This window comes from Saimiri boliviensis, chromosome 2 (assembly GCF_048565385.1).
Source record: "Saimiri boliviensis isolate mSaiBol1 chromosome 2, mSaiBol1.pri, whole genome shotgun sequence".
Taxonomy (NCBI): domain Eukaryota; kingdom Metazoa; phylum Chordata; class Mammalia; order Primates; family Cebidae; genus Saimiri; species Saimiri boliviensis.
In genome coordinates, this window is record NC_133450.1 from 142655023 (window position 1) to 142670883 (window position 15861).

The 15861-nt window shown below is 55.6% G+C and overlaps 1 protein-coding gene across 7 annotated transcripts in view; it reads right to left on the reverse strand.

The window, feature by feature from the left end:
* The window catches only part of NTNG2 (netrin G2), an 81989-nt gene that overhangs the window by 31311 nt on the left and 34817 nt on the right, over positions 1–15861 (reverse strand). For all 7 annotated transcript variants that reach the window (XM_039461519.2, XM_039461517.2, XM_074394583.1 and 4 more), the window contains one exon: positions 15188–15831. In XM_039461519.2, the coding sequence (XP_039317453.1) occupies positions 15188–15831 (644 nt within the window). The remainder of the gene's footprint in view (positions 1–15187; positions 15832–15861) is intronic.

The window sequence follows — 15861 nt, forward strand, 5'->3', positions numbered from 1 at the left end:
GTTACGGACAAAATAACCTAAAGTAAATCCCAGCTCTTCCGCTGGCCTGGAGATGCTCGCCTGGGAGACTGGCATGTTCTGCAGCGTGAAGGAGGAGGCGAGGCTCCAAAGGCGCTCCCTTCCCGAAGGACTCAAACAGCTGGGGTTGGGGGCCTGGCTGCAGTGAGGAAGGATATGCCCCTGGGAGGGGGCTGGGGTTCACATGGCCGGAGGGGCTTCCCCTCCCCAGCCAGTGGGTGGCCGTGATGGTTGGTGATGGCTAATGGAAATCCTCTCAAGTCTTTCTTTTTTTTTTGAGACTGAGTCTTGCTCTGTTGTTGCCCAGGCTGGAGGGCAATGGCACAATCTCAGCTCACTGCAACCTCCGCCTCCCAGGTTCAAGGGATTCTCCTGCCTCAGCCTCCTGCGTATCTGGGATTACAGGCATGCACCCCCACACCCAGTTAATTTTTTTTTTTTTTTGTATTTTTAGTTGAGACAGGGGTTTCACCATGTTGGCCAGTCTGGTCTCAAACTCCTGACCTCAGGTGATCTGCCCTCTCAAAGTGCCGGGGTTACAGGACTGAGCCTCAAGTCCTCCTTTTCAACATGGTGATTCCCATCTGCTATGCCCAGGCCGGAGGCAAGGTGTCTTGAACCACTGTGGCCTGAGGGTCTTGGTCTTCTCTGGCAGGATGGAGAGATGTGTCCCTGGCTCGGAAGATGGTCAGCAGGTGGAAGAGCAAGAAATGGTCAGGAGGGTAGCCAACAGAGGCCAGCTTGATGAGGAGGAGACGAGCGACCAGAGAACACACGGATTTGAGGATCCTGGTGAAAGAAACGAGGCGGCAAACTGGACTTCCAGCCAATTCATGCAATGGGGAGACTCAGGCACGAGAGGGAAGGAGGCTGCTGGATGCTGGAGAACTTGAGATCATCGGGTCAAAGGACTGCCATTCAAACCTGAGACCCCAACAGAGGTGGCGGGGGGGACCAACAGCAGAGCCGTAGGGACAGAGGGGAGGTCTGGGTGGCCCAAGCTGGTCCCCTGGTGCAGCCTGGCTTTTCCGGGGTAGCGTGGCCAAGTGCTGGCCGCTGGGCCTCCTGGAACACCATCAGGCCGGCAATTGAGTTCATTGGCTAAATCGAATTTGGGCTTCTGTGCGAAGGCCTTTTCCATTAAGTGCTTTAACATACCTCACCTCCCCAGTCTATTGATAAATCCTATTACCCATTACAAAGTCAGAGGCAGCTTCCTTGCATACACGACAGAGCGGGTGCTGGTGGGCTTGGGTGTGCGGCTTAGGGGTAACATGGCAGGTATGGCCAGGGTCTGGGGAGGCGCCCCCAGCCTGAGCAGCCTGGCTGACTTAAGCGGCCCAACACCCCCCGGGGGAAAGAACCAGGCCCAGGTGGTAGCCCAGAGAGGCCCATTTCTCACACAGTGAAAACGGGAGAAGGAGCAGGGTGTGATGGTGGAAGGGTGGGAGGCGGCAGGGGTGGGTGTTAGCAAGCCCAGCTGGCCCTGCCTCGCTGCCTCCTAGTGCCTGTATTCCAGTCTCTTTCTTCTCTGGAAAGAGTTCCAGATAGTATGACTTAATTGTTCATGTAAGTTCATTTGTTCATGAATGAATAAATGACTGACTGATTGACCACTGAATGAATGAATGAATGAATGAATGAATTCCACACATTTATAGCACGGCTACCTGGTTCTGGGTGCTGGTGCTATGGTGAGAACAAGCCAGACCCCATCCCTGCTCCCTTGGAGCTCAGAGCATATGGGGGCGGGTGTCAGACGTGTACGTGCATAGCTATGGTAGCTATGGCAAGGCTGTGAGATTGCCACGAGCCGCCAAGGCTGGAGAAGGGGACTGAGGGGCTGGCTGTGCGGGTCTGCGGCAGCCTCAGGGACCCAGTCTTCGGGATGGCTGATCTTGGGAGTCTCAGAGCCCAGGCTGCATAAGGATGTGGAGGGAAAGTCTGTGGTCACAGAGCATGGACTCGAGTCTAAGGTCAGTAGGAAACCCCTAGAGGTACTGTGCAGAGAAGTGACTGAGTCTGTGTTTAGGGACAAAAAACTACAGAAAGGGCAAGACTGCAGGGAGGGAGGGAGGCCAGTCATGTCTGCAAACCAAATCCAGCCTATGCCTCTCTTCTAGCGGGCAGGGCTGCTGATGGGGGGTCCACCTTGGGACCCAGTTCAGGTTGAGAGTGGGATGGAGGGAGGGTTAGGAGCCCAGAGGGGCATTTCCCCCCAGAGTGGAAAGATGCCTCAACCTGGGGAGAAGCAGAGAAGTCCTGAGCCCAGGGCAGTCCAGCCAAGGCCGCTGGGGAACCCTGGGCTCCCGCGGAGGCCTCCGCTCACCCCGTGGGTCCGCGTCTGTGGGCAGGGGTGCAAGGCAGCTGTGTGGAGTGTGATGTGTCTATGACTGGGTGTTTCTGGAAGTGGATTCACGTGGGTGGGTGGGGCAGGTGTGTGTTTATGTGTGAGTCAGGGGCGCGTTACAGATAAGTGAATGCCTGCGTGTGTGTGTGACTTGGCGGGTACATCTAAGAGAGCATCTGTGAGTCTAAAACAGGCTTCGGATGGGATGAAGGGCCAGGGATCCTCTCTAGTGACCCGCCCCAGGCTCCCTCTGCAGGGAGGTGGAGGGAGGCAGCCCAACCCACGGGCAGAAGGCGAGAACAAGGCCTGAGGACGACCCCGGACGTGGCCACCCTCTCGCTACCTAACTTCCCCTCTCCAGTCCCGCCTGTCCTGCCCAGTCACAGCTGGTGAGGCCCAGCAAGCCACAGAGGTCCTGGGGAAGGAGCCTGCCGGGTCTTGTGGCCACAGATCCAGTGGGAGTGGCCCAGGCAGAAGGGGGCGGGGCTCATCCCCCTTCTGCTGTTGGTGGCAGCCCTGTCCTCCAAAGTCCCTTTGGCTACACCTACCGTGGACTGGCCTTCTCATTCCTGCAGGACTGTTGACTGATTAAGGGACAGAGGACAGAGCTGGAGATGAGGCCGAGGGATTACACTTGGCCCCCAGGCCAGACGGAGGAACATGGGCTGTGTGTTCAGGTGACAAAATACTGACTCCTTCAAAAGAACAACAGCTCCCCTTCCTCCGGCACCTCCTCAGTGCTGGGACTTGAGCCTGCAAGTCTCAGACAATCTTTACAACAGCGGGTTCCCATTTTACAGGTGGGGAAACTGAGACCTGGAGAAATGGAAGAGACTTGCCCCAGGCCAGAAAACAGCAAATGGAAAGAGCTGGAATCTCAAGTGGGCACCATGTTCTCTGCTGGCTGGCACCGTGACATGCCACTCCACTCAGGACAAAGGAACTTCCGTGAGCCACCAGGGTGGGCCACCTTGGCTTGTGGGGATGGACACACAGTCTCTAGAAGGTGCTGGAAGCAGGGTTTCTGACCTAAATATGAAATCAGTCAGCCTTTCCTCCTTACGCATCCTGGTGGGCCCTCTGTCCTCTCAGCTCTCCGCCCACCCCGATCACTTCCTCGGTGCGTGTCCCCAGCGTCCCTCCCGCCCCCCACCCCAACAGCTATCTTCAGTCCTGATGGATTCTTCCCATCCCAATCCCAACGCCAACGCTGCCGCGCCTCCCGCCTTTCAGGAAGAGCCCTCTCCCCTCCCCATTCCCCCAGCAGCTCGCACCCCATCTCCCTTCCCTGCTCCCCTTCCGAGCCAAATGTTTTCAAAAGCTTGCCTACACCCCCTCTTTCTCAGCCCTTATTCACTCTTTTTAAAGTGTTGGCATTCACCTCTGAAACCACCCTACGACCGCCTTCATCCCGGACTCCCAGGCTCTGTGTGCTCTGGGCGCGTCTGCTGTGACCTCGGTCTTCCCAGGTCCATGCGACCTCACTGGCCTCCTCCAGTTGGACCCTCTGCAACACGGACACAGGTGCCCGCTGTCCCGGAGGCACCGCCCTGCCAGATCCCCCCCGTCTCTGCTCCCAGGACTGCAGCCCGCCCGGATCCCCGGCTCCCCTCTCGGAAGTCTCGCACGCCCCCACGCCGGGCGTCATCCTCACCGCCAGCCCAGGACTCCCCGAGCCCAGTCTCGCCTGCGCTTCACACTCGGAGGCCCAAATGCTCCGGATGCCTCCAAAATGCTCACAACCAACAGGTCCAAAATAGCAGTCAGGCTTCCTCCAGTGCACCACCCGCTGGAAGACGGCCTGGCGGTTTCTCAGAGTTAAGCACGCTCGCCATACCACCCAGCCGTCCACACCTGGGTGTTTACCCACGAGAAGTGAAAACTTATGTTCACCCAAAAACCTTTCCACGAATGTTTATAGCAGCTCTATTCATAATCGCCCCAGACTGGGAGCCGCCAACACGTCCTTCCACGGAGAACGGGTAAACAAACCGTGGTGTGCCGCACGCGGCGCGGTCCCACTCTGGAGTGACGAGCCTCAGCCAGGCCAGGAGCCACAGAGGCTCGGCGAGGATGAGGAGACCCTTTGGAGAAGCCGCCTGTTGCAAGACTCCACTTACAGGACATTTTCAGAAAAGATGGGGAGCAGACTGGGGGCTTTCAGGGGTCTCGGGAGTGGGCTGGGGGTGGCTTCAGAGGGTGGCGCAGGGAGCTTCTGGGGGGATGGGCTGTTGCGGACCCAGCTGTGGTGGCAGTTGCATGAATCTATCCACGTGTTAAAGTTCCTAGAACTGTACCCCTAAAAGGTCCATTTTTGCTGTATGAAAATATAAAAATAAGAAATTTTTAAAAATTCCCCTCCAGAGAATTCCCTCACCTCTGTCCTCATCTGATGATGCAAAATCTCCAGCCACCCACTGTCTCAAAGCCAGACTCCTGGGAGTCCCCCAGTGCCTCCCGCCCCCTCCTCCCCCAGCCACTCTGCAACACTGCCACCAAAGGCCACCTCCAGGAGGCCACGCCACAGCCGCTGTCCCCGCCAGAACCCAGCCAGGCTGCTGTCAGTCTTGGTAGGACTTGCCCGGTCCTGCTGGCCTCCGGCACCACCACCCCCAACTCACATTTCCAAACACCAGAAATGAGATCACACCTCTCCCCTGCCTCTAGCCCGGCAAAGCCTCCCACCAAACTTCAGCCCAAACCAACTTCCTCCCTCGGCTACAGGGCTGGCGTGATCCGGCCCTTCCTGCTCCGCTCTGGAGCCTCACCCACCACAGGCGCATCACACTAAGTCCTTAGATGGCACCATGCCTGTCCCGCCTGCTATCTCCCTGCCACAAATGCTGTGCCCCACCCTCCCTTCAGTTCTCTTCTTCAGAGCCTGCTCCCAGGAGGGCCTGCCCTGACCCCTCGGTCCAGATCTCAGGTTGGTTCTCAGCTCCACTCCCATATTGCCCTGGGTTTTCAGATAGGATCTCGCTCTGTTGCCCAGGTTGGAGAGCAGTAGCACAGTCATAACTCACCACCTACTTGACCTCCTGGGCTCAAGCAATCCTCCTACCACAGCCTCCCAAGTAGCTGGGATCACAGGCGCACACCACCATGCCTGGCTAATTTTTGTATTTTTTGCAGTGAAGGGGTTTCACCATGTGGCCCAGGCTGGTCTTGAACTCCTGAGCTCAAGAGATCTGCCATCCTCAGCCTCCCAAAGTATTGGGGTTACAGGCGTGAGCCACCGTGCCTGGCCTTGCCCTGGGTTTCTTTCCCACCATGCGCCTGTGGGCACTCGTGGGTACTGGGTTTGTTGACTCCTGCTTTTCCACTACGGGAACATCACCCCTTCCATACTCTTGGACCCTGGCACCCTGCTGTGTCCAGCACATCGTAGGTGCCTGCTGTGGGCTGAATCGTGTCTCCCAAAAAGATACGTTGACATCCGGACCCCAGGTGCCTGTGAATGCGACCTTACATGGAAATGGAGTCTTTGTGGATGTGATGATGGAGGAGGGTGGGCCCTTATCTGGTGTGACTGCTGTCCCTGTAGGAAGAGACAGGGGGAGACGGCATGTAAGACAGATGTGCAGGGAACAGACAGCCTCGAGACAAGGCAGCTGCAAGCTCAGATCCGCCGCCAGAGGCTGCCGGGCCCTCCAGGAGCGAGCGGAGGGCAGAGGGCATGGGACAGGTTCCAGAGCGAGCCTGGCTGCACCCTGATTTCAGACTCCCGACCGCTACCTGGTTTGTGGTACTTTTTTATGGCAGCTCCAAGAAACCAAGGCAGTGTCCATTAGAAACATGTGTTGATCGTCCCTGCAAGGTCTGAGAAAAAAACATCTGTTGAGTGAATTAATATGATGGTGAGAAAACTCGCAGAGGAAATGCCTTCTCAGCCAAGAGAAGAAGGAACACTGATTCTGGCCAGTGCTGCTGGGAAGGCAGTGCTATGGGTGACTCTCCCAAGGGCCCACAGGACTCCCCGCGCCTCCTGTGACCCTGGCCATACCCGAGATGCCCCTCCTGCCCCCTCCACCCCACCCAGCAGTGGAGCAGAGCCAAAGACCAGAGGAGCCTCCAGGCCCGGGGGCCAACACCCCCACACTTGGCAGCAGATGCCCCCAGCTCTTTAGCACAGTGTGGCCCTTCCCCAACACTGGCACTTCTCAGCGGAGGTTGACATGGTCCTTAATCATGCCTGCCTGCTTTTTGGTGGGAAGCAGTAGTTCAGGGGGTCTGGGGGGTGCAGTTAAAGGTGTACAGACTGTACCTAACAAAATGTCTGTCCCCAAAGACCTGAGTGTCCCCAAAAAGTTGGCTTTATAAAATGAAAAGCAGGACCAGGTGTGGTGGCTCATGCCTATAATTCCAGCACTTTGGGAGGCCAAGGCAGGCAGATCACTTGAGGTCAGGAGTTCCGACTAGCCTGGCCAATGTGGCAAAACCCTGTCTCTACTAAAAATTCAAAAATTAGCCGGGCATGGTGGCGGGCATCTGTAATCCCAGCTACTCGAGAGGTTGAGGCAGAAGAATTGCTTGAACCCAGGAAGCGGAGGTTGCAGTGAGTAGAGACTGTGCCACTGCACTCCAGCCTGGGCGACAGAGTGAGACTCTATCTCAAAAAAAAAAAAAAAAAAAAAAAAAGAAAGGAAAGAAAGAAAGAGAAAGAAAAGCAGAACACAAATCTGCCTTTCCAGGGACTCTCCAAATGTTTTGGGATCCTGGAACCTCTTCAAGAATGGAACAAAAACTAGGGTTTCTCCTCAGACTGCACACACATGACACTCAGCATAGATTTTAGGGAGTCCATGGGTCCTTGAGGCCCACGTTTTGCCCTCCTAAAAGCCCACAGGCCCCGGCAGAAGAACCCCCCGGGCCCTCTGTGATCTGCTATTCTTTCTACTTAACCAGACAGCCATGACTCCTCTCCCTAGATGGTCTCGATTAAGCCCCAGGGTGACTGTCTCCATTGTGTGGAGGTGGGAAGGAGGCAAAGACAGGTTAGACGGCTTGCCCAGGCCCACACCTGACCCAGGATCTGCACCTGGACAATCTGACATGGAGACCACCCACCCGCCTATTTCCTTTATTTTTTCATGTGCTAAAATATACGTATATATTCATCACCTTACCATTTTTTATTCTTTTTCTTCTTATTTTTTTAAGATGGAGTCTCGCGATGGAGTACAGTGGTACGATCTCTGCTCACTGCAACTTCCACCTCCCCGATTCAAGTGATTCTCGAGCCTCAGCCTCCTGAGTAGCTGGTACTATAGGCGCCCGCCCCCATGCCCAGCTAATTTTTGTATTTTTAGCGGAGACAGGGTTTCACCATGTTGGCCAGGATGGTCTCAATCTCTTGACCTTGTGATCCGCCCACCTTAGCCTCCCAAAGAGCTGGGATTACAGCCACCAAATCCAGCCCATCCAGCCCATTTTTTTTTTTCTTTCGAGATACAGTCTCACTCCGTCGCCCAGGCTGGAGTGCAGTGGTGCGATCTCAGCTCACTGCAACCTCCACCTCCTGGGTTCAAGCCACTCTCCTGCCTCAGCCTCCCGAGTAGCTGGGATTACAGGCATGTGCCACCATGCCCAGCTAATTTTTGTAGAGATGGGGTTTTGCCATGTGGGCCAGGCTGGTCTTGAATTCCTGACCTCAAGTGATCCGCCCCCCTCAGCCTCCCAAAGTGCTGGGATGACAGGTTTGAGCCACCAGGCCCGGCCACCTTACCATTGTTACATGTACAGTCTGGTGGCATAAGCACATCTACACTGCCATCCAAGCACTGTTACTATCCCTCTCCAGAACTCTAAACCATCCCAAACTGAAGCTGTCCCCCTTAAACACCAGCCCCCGATTCCGCCTTCCAGCTTCCGACAGCCACCATTCTACTTTCTGTCTCTCTGCATTTGACAACTCTGTGGAGGTAAGCAGAATCATATGGCACCTGTCTTTCTGTGTCTGGCTTATTTCACTGAGCATCACATCCTTAGGGTTCATCTGTGTTGCAGTGTGTGTTAGATTCTCCCTCCTTTTAAAGACTGAATCATATTCCGTTGTATTGATGGCCACGTTTCCTCTCTCCGTTTGTTGATGAACAGTTGTGTGGTTTCTACCTTTTGGCTACTCTGAATAAAGCTGCTATAAACATGGGCATACAAGTATCTGTTCAAGTCCATTCTTTCAGTTATGTTGGGTCTGTACCTAGGAGCGGAACTGCTGGGTGATGTGGTAATTCTATATTTAACTCGTTCAGGAGCCGCCATGCTGTTCTCCGTTGCGGCTGCACCATTTTCATTCCCATTAGCAGTGCATGAAGGTTCTGATTTGTCCACATCCTTGCCAACACTTGTTATCTCTTGCTTTTCTCGTAATAGTCATCCTCATGGGTACATCCATCCATCTTGTTTTCATTGAGATGGGGGTCTCACTGTATTGCCGAGGCTGGTCTTGAACTCCTGGGCTCAAGTGATCCTCCCACCTCGGCCTCCCAAAGTGCCAGGATTACAGGCAGGAACCACCACACCCAGCCCTTCCATCTATATGTCAATCTCCTGGCCTCAGTTTCCTCATCTGTGTCATGGGGACGATGATCCTCACAGGACAGGACTGAATGAAGAGACGCACATAAAGGACTCGGGATGCTACCTGGGGGATGGGATGCTCAGTGAATGACAATATGGCTGAGGGAGGAAGACTCTGCCCTCCAAGAGTTTCAAGGAGTCCACACAGGCAGAATAGCATCACGCAATTCCCTTCTTGCCCGTTTTTCCTGTAATGCAGCTGAGAAAGAGATGCAGGGAGGGTGGGTACAGGAATAGGGCGGCTGAAATCGCCTGTCTCCGCCCTCCCCTCCCCTGCCCCACCTGCCCACCCCCAACGGTTTTCTTTCCTCTGCTGTTTCTATTCTTACCCAGTGTCTGTTCATCTCCAGTTACGGGGTGATCAGTAGGGTCAGGATGTTTAGGAAAAAGACAAGAAGGCAAGAAATCGGGGAGAGGGTAAAGGGGGGAACACCAGGTGGGAGGCGGCCCAGGGACACCCCGCAGGGTCTGCAGGAGCTGGGCTTGGCCGGTCCAGGGCTCAGATCCACCCATCCAGGCCCAGCTCAGCCTCTGGGATCTCGCAAGTCTCCTTTTGCTCAAGGAGTTCAGCCTCCTCTCGGGCAGAAAGGCGGTGGGGATGCAATGACTGGCATGTAACGCACAGGTCCCCCCAAAACTGTACCTGCCTTTCCTGTTCCCTGAATCCACGTTTATTCCTGTTGAACAGAATGGGCATACAAGACCTTAATTTGGTGCAAAGGACCTCCCTTCATCATCTCCCACAGACACCATCCACTGGGCTTGAATACCTTCAGGAATGGGGAACTCACTCCTCCTTTCGTGTTCCTCCTGGCAAAGGACCCACTGGGCTGCCTCCCCGGAGCTTCTGAGGGTTTTCTGGTCAGAGGTACTGGTGTGGGATGATGCCCTCTTCCCTCCGACTCCCAGACCCAATGTGGGCAGGGCTGGCCGGGCTATTTTGCCATTTTGCCCCTGCTCTGGCTCCACTGTGTCCACCCTGCCTCGGGGCCACCCAATGTGGCTGCTACTATAGCTGCAGGAGGACACTGAACATTTCAGAGCATGGGGGCCACCTGGCAGCTCGTGAGCTGCCCTGGGCTGCAGGGATATTTTGTTTTCCCTGCACAGAGTTTGAACAACGTTTTGAAGTAGGTTCCAGCAATATCCTCCCGCAGCAATACTAACTGTCATTCACTGAGAATTCCCATCCCCCAGGTAGCATCCTGAGTACTTTATGTGTGTTTCCTATCCTGTGAGGTTCATTGTTCCCATGACACAGATGAGGAAACTGAGGCCAGGAGGTTGAGATATAGATAGAAGGGCTGGGTGTGGTGGCTCGTGCCTGTAATCCTAGCATTTTGGGAGGCTGAGGTGGGAGGATCACTTGAGCCCAGGAGTTCAAGACCAGCCTGGGCATTATAGTGAGACCCCCCCCCCACCATCTCAATGAAAACAAAATGGATGGATGTACCCATGAGGATGGCTATGATCGGAAAAGCAAGAAATAACAAGTGTTGGCAAGGATGTGGAAAAATCGGAACCTTCATGCACTGCTGGTGGGAACTAAATGGTGCAGCCGCAACGGAGAACAGCGTGACGGCTCCTGACGAGTTCAATGTGGCTACTGCTGGGCACCTCCTCTCGTAACTGCAGAACTGGAATATGCGGTCTGCTGTCTTATGAGGGGCCTGCTGTCTCCGTTTCTCCCCAGACCACACCCTTCCCTATCGCCTCTGCTGGTCACCCATATATATCACCTTCTTCTCATTATTTTTATTATTTATTTGAATTTATGTATTTTTTTTTTAGAGGCAGGATCTGTCTCTGTCACCCAGGCTGGAGTGCTGTGGTACCATCAACACTCACTGCAGCCTCAACCTCCCAGGCTCAAGTAATCCTCCTGCCTCAGCCTCCCAAGTAGCGAGGACTACAGGCACACACCACCATGCCTGGCTTCCACATAAGTTGTGTTCCCAGCTTCTAGACATTTGGGACTGCAACCCCCGTGAACCTGAAGGCACGCTTCCACACTCCTTTTCTAAGCTCGTACCTGGGGTGGGTGCAGTGATGGCCTCCTATGTAGGCAGCCCTGACCCCACGCCTCTCCGCTTTCCCTCTCCCACTGTCTAATCAGGGGAATGAGACACTGGGATAAGCTCTCTGAATACTGCATTTCATTGACTCCTCACAACAGCCAGCCGAGGTCATTACTATTTCTCCATTTTGCAGATGAGAAAACTGAGGTTCCAACAGGTTAAGGTCATCCATCTCCATGGATGCGGCTGCTCCACCTCTCCAGCTCACTCGAGGAGCTTTGCAAAGAGACAGCCTTCCCGACCCCACCCCACACCTCCCGGTCCCAAAGCTCTCAGTGCTGGGGTTGGGGAATCCTGTCTTAAACGGCTCTCCTGGGAGATGCTGGGTCAGGCTTGGGCCCGGCTTCTCTTAATGGTCGTGTGGCGGGTGGGGGCGGAGGCCCCTCCCACTCCAAGCACCACAAAGAGATGATCTCATTCCTCCTGGAATCCAGATTCTGCCCCAGATTTGCTGCACAGTCAGTCTGAAGCCAGCCACTCTCCAGGCTCTGCACCTGAGTCTTCCCATGTGTGGAAGGGGAAAATAGCTCCCGCCCCCTCCTGCCTTCCAGGAATGGGCACGTGGAGCAGGCGGGAGGCAGGGAGGGGCGTGGCTGGGACTTGCTCGAGCCTGTGCTTTTCTCAGAGCCGCCGCCGCACCTGCCTCCCGCCCCGTGGGGCTGCAGCTTGGTCACTCTCTACCTCTTGTCCCCCTCACCGTTTGTACCAGCCCCTCCTTTCCAGGGCCCTGGGCTGGCTGCAGCTGCTTCAGCTCCTCCTACGCAGCCAGGTGCCTCTGTCCTCCCCCTTCTGCCTACGCCACCGCCTGCCACTGGGGTCCCCCTTGGAGTTGGAAATAGCTGACTTGAGTGGCAGAGCAGGGAGCCACCATCCATCAAAGAACCGTAAATTTGGAAGGAGGGTCCTATGCCATTGCCCCATCATGCAGGCTGCCTGAGGTCCACGTGGGCTCCAATCAGAGCTGGGACCAGCAATGAGGCAGCCACTGGGCCACACAGCTCGGTGGCTGAGTTCATCTTGAGCCTGGACATGCTTGGGTGTGGGTGTTGGCCATCGGCCATGCAGTGGAACTGTGCAATCTCCTGCTATTCTCTGACCTCCCGGGCCTTGGCCTCCTCATCTGAAAACATGAGGCTGAGGGGAGCACTGCCCTTGCAGGGAGAGCTCCAGGGGGTGGGGATCAGGTCCGGCTTGCTCAGTGCTGTGTCCTTGGCTTGTGGGATCTGAGCCATTCGATAACCATGGGGGAATTAAACGGCTATTGATTAAACAAGAAAATACACATGAAGCCATTAATAACAGTGCTCAATGGCAAACGAGCCCGTAGCAAAAGCTCGATAAACATTTGCTGTTCTTAGCGGACCACAGCGGAGCCACTGGGCAACATGCTAGCCATGAAATTCTGAGGGAATCCCCAGAACAGGTTCAGAGTGAACTCCCAGAGCCTGGGAACCTGCAGGGGTCCCCGGTGCCCACTCAGGAACTTGGGGTCCCACATCCCCCTTTGCCACCAGTCCAGCATCTCTGGCTTCTCAGCACGGCTGGGCCTTCCCAGGGGGAAGTGAAGAAGGAAAAGGGGAAGAGGCCTCCATCTTGGCTGAACTGTCAAACCCCACCCAACCCAACGACAAGCCAAGCTCCCGCCTGAAGAGCGCTCACTCTCTCTGTGAATTGATTACACACTTTCGCCACCACCTCGGCTCCTCCCTGCCGCCCGAAGAGGCTGGGTGCCAAGGGGAACCACCTACGGGGAGACGCGGGTTCCAGGCAGCCTCAGGCCTCTTGTCACAGATGGGAAATCGAAGCAGGGTACAGAGGGGCAGGGTTTGAACCCGAGGTCACCCTGCTGGGGTTGAGAGGGCACCACCAGGCCCTGACTGTCACCGTCCCCGTCTGGACCCTGTAGCTGACCCAGACCTGAGGGCCCCGCATGAGCCCTCTTATGAAATGGAAGGCAGAGTCCTTGAATAGCTGCCTTAAAATGAAGGTTTCCCTGAGCAGCCCAAGGTCAGAAGACAGGCCAGGAGCCTGCAAGGCCTGGGGAGCTGGTTCCCAGCCCTGAGCTGCTCAGCCCGGCGGGATTGCAGGGGTTGCGGGCTGTCTAGTAACAACCAGACAATTGCATCCTGAGGGCAGAGCTCACAGAGATGCCCAGAGGTTGATATGGGGTGGTTTCCAGAACATTCCTGATTTTGAATATCCTGTCCCAATTGGAGGCGGGTTAGAGATCGTGGGCGTCGGCACCACAGGCCCCTGTCTGCGCCTGTTTCACTCCCATCTGCCAGGCTTGGACCTGACTCCTGCTTCACGAATGACCTGCCTTCACCTTTGTCCACCTGGAATCCACACACATTGTCAACGTGAAACAAAATGCAAACACAAGCTGGAAACAGCAGCACCACCGTGCAGACCTCACCACAGCACATGGCTGGCAAACGGGCTCCCAGCCTTTCTCCCCAGCCCATGACGTTTCTCCCGGTCCTGTACACGCTTACAGCCAATGTCTCCTCAAGATGCAGAAAGGATACACAAGGTGTATTACATATTTTATAAGAACAGGATTATGCTTCATGTGCCATATGGCAAAGCACTTTTTCCACACGTCAGGAATTACGGATCTGGGTGGGCACTGAGAGGCTGCAGTGGCGAGATGCCAACAGTGACGGCCCCAGCTGGGATTCCCAGGCGCAGCCCCTGCCTGCACCTGCCTAAGCCAGGCTCCTGGCCCCAACTGCCCCAGCACCCTTAGGTCTCAACTCTATCCTCCCTCAGCCCGCCCCAGCCCTCTCACTCCATTATTTTGTCCAATTTTTTTATTAAACACTTTATTTTAAAAGCACATATTATGTGCCAGGCACTGTTCTGAGTGCTTCACCAACTTTAACTCATTTAACCCCCACCACAATCCAGTGAGAGAAGTGTGCTTGTTACCATCCCCATTCTACAGATGGCCCAGGGAAGAAGGCGTTGCCCTCACAGACCAGGACATTATCCACCAAAAGAACAAATGACCCAGGACAGCACAGGACCGTTTCATCCTCCACAGTCTCAACAGTTCTTGGGAAGTAAAGGCTGTTTTATCTCCTATGACAGTCTTCTGCCTTCCTCAAAGTTTCCCCAGAATACATTCTTCTGCAGAGCTGGGCAAGAAAGAGCTGCCTTGGCAGGCCCGGGTTGGCCACACCCTGCACATTCCAAAGAAAGGTGTGACTCCGGCCTGGCTCCTACGAGGTGATCTCTAATCCATAAGCCCTTGGAGTGTCCTGTCTGAGAAGAGTGGCCATGTTTGCCTGTGGGTCTTGGGCCACATCAGAGAGACTATGCAAATGATGAGATTTATTGGAGGGCCTTGGGCCATGTAGTGTCAGCTCGACCTCTGGAGGGATTGGAGTCAAAGGCCAGCCACATCATCAGCAATGCCTACACCATCAACTCCCAATAAAAACTCTGGACACCGAGGCTTTGGTAAGCATCCCTGCCTGGCGATGGTTCACAAGGGTTGTCCCTTGTCACTGCAGGGTGAATCAAGTGCTGCCCACACAACATCCCCTGGCAGAGGACAATGAGAAGCTGGCACCTGGCATCTCCCGGCCCCAGCCCTGTGCACCTTTTCCTGTTGCTGATTTTAATCTGTATCCTTCATTTTCATAAACCATAACTGTGAATACAGCAGCTTTCCTGAGCTCTGTGAGATTTTCTAGTGAATCATGGAGCCTGAGGGTGGTCTGGGAAACCCCCAAACGGGAGAGCCCACTCACTGAGTCAGTGGACAGCCTCAGAGCACTTCATGCCGGCAGCACCAGAAGTTAGCCCTGCCCTGCACAGACAGGCTCCACTCCTGCCCTCCATGCCTCCAACACACGCGGCTCCTTCCGTGGAAAAGCCCAGACATTGGGTGTGAGCAGCCCTGGCCATCCTAGGCAGCCCCTATGATGTAACACCGGGTAATGTCCCGGGAACCAGGTAGTATCCCAGGTGCTCCTAACCTCCTGGAAACCAAGTAACATCTCGAGAACCAGATAACGTCCCAGGTACCAGGTAACATCTCAAGAACCAGGCAATGTTCCACGAATCAGGAAACATTCCAGGTATCCGCTCACATCCCAGATAACAGGACACATGCCGGGTTCCAGGTGATATCCGGGGATTCCCCGGGCCTTACCTGCCAATGACCTCGATGTTGGAGATGGCGTAGAAGTACTTGTAGAGGTTCTCCCGCTGCACGTAGGTGCCGCCCAGCGCGGGGCGCAGCAGCCGCATGCGCAGGTCGGTGAGGGTGAAGAACTCCTTGAGGCCCTTGGCGCTCTCCAGCCGCGTGTAGAGGTTGTCCATGTTGCGCAGGTCTGGGCCGGCAAAGATGGCGAAGCGGTCCCGCACCTCGAATCGCACGTGCTTCTCCTTCTTGGAGCCTGCCCATCGCGAGTACTCCTCGGTGCAGAGCACGCGGTGGGCGCTGGAGGACGACATGTCGCGGGCCCGGCGGGCGGACATGCCGAAGGCCTCCATGCAGTCCTCGGCGTAGAACTGGTAGGGCTGCCACGTGCGCCCGTTGTCCAGGGACTTCTCCAGGACCATGACCGTGGGCCGGCCGTACTCGAAGGTCATCACCACGTCGTCCGTCAGCTCCACGGTCTTGTTCCACGAAAGGGTGATGTTGGCTTCCAGCGGGCTGGGGTAGCGGCTCCACGTGATGCTCTGCCAGTAGGTGGCCAGGCCTTCCTCCTCCTTGTCGAACATGAGCCTGGGCGGGTGGGCCAGGTCCGGGTTGGAGGCGTCGCACTCGTTGCTGCACAGGTAGGGATTCTCCTGCAGCGGGGAGAGAAGGGAAGGGTGGGT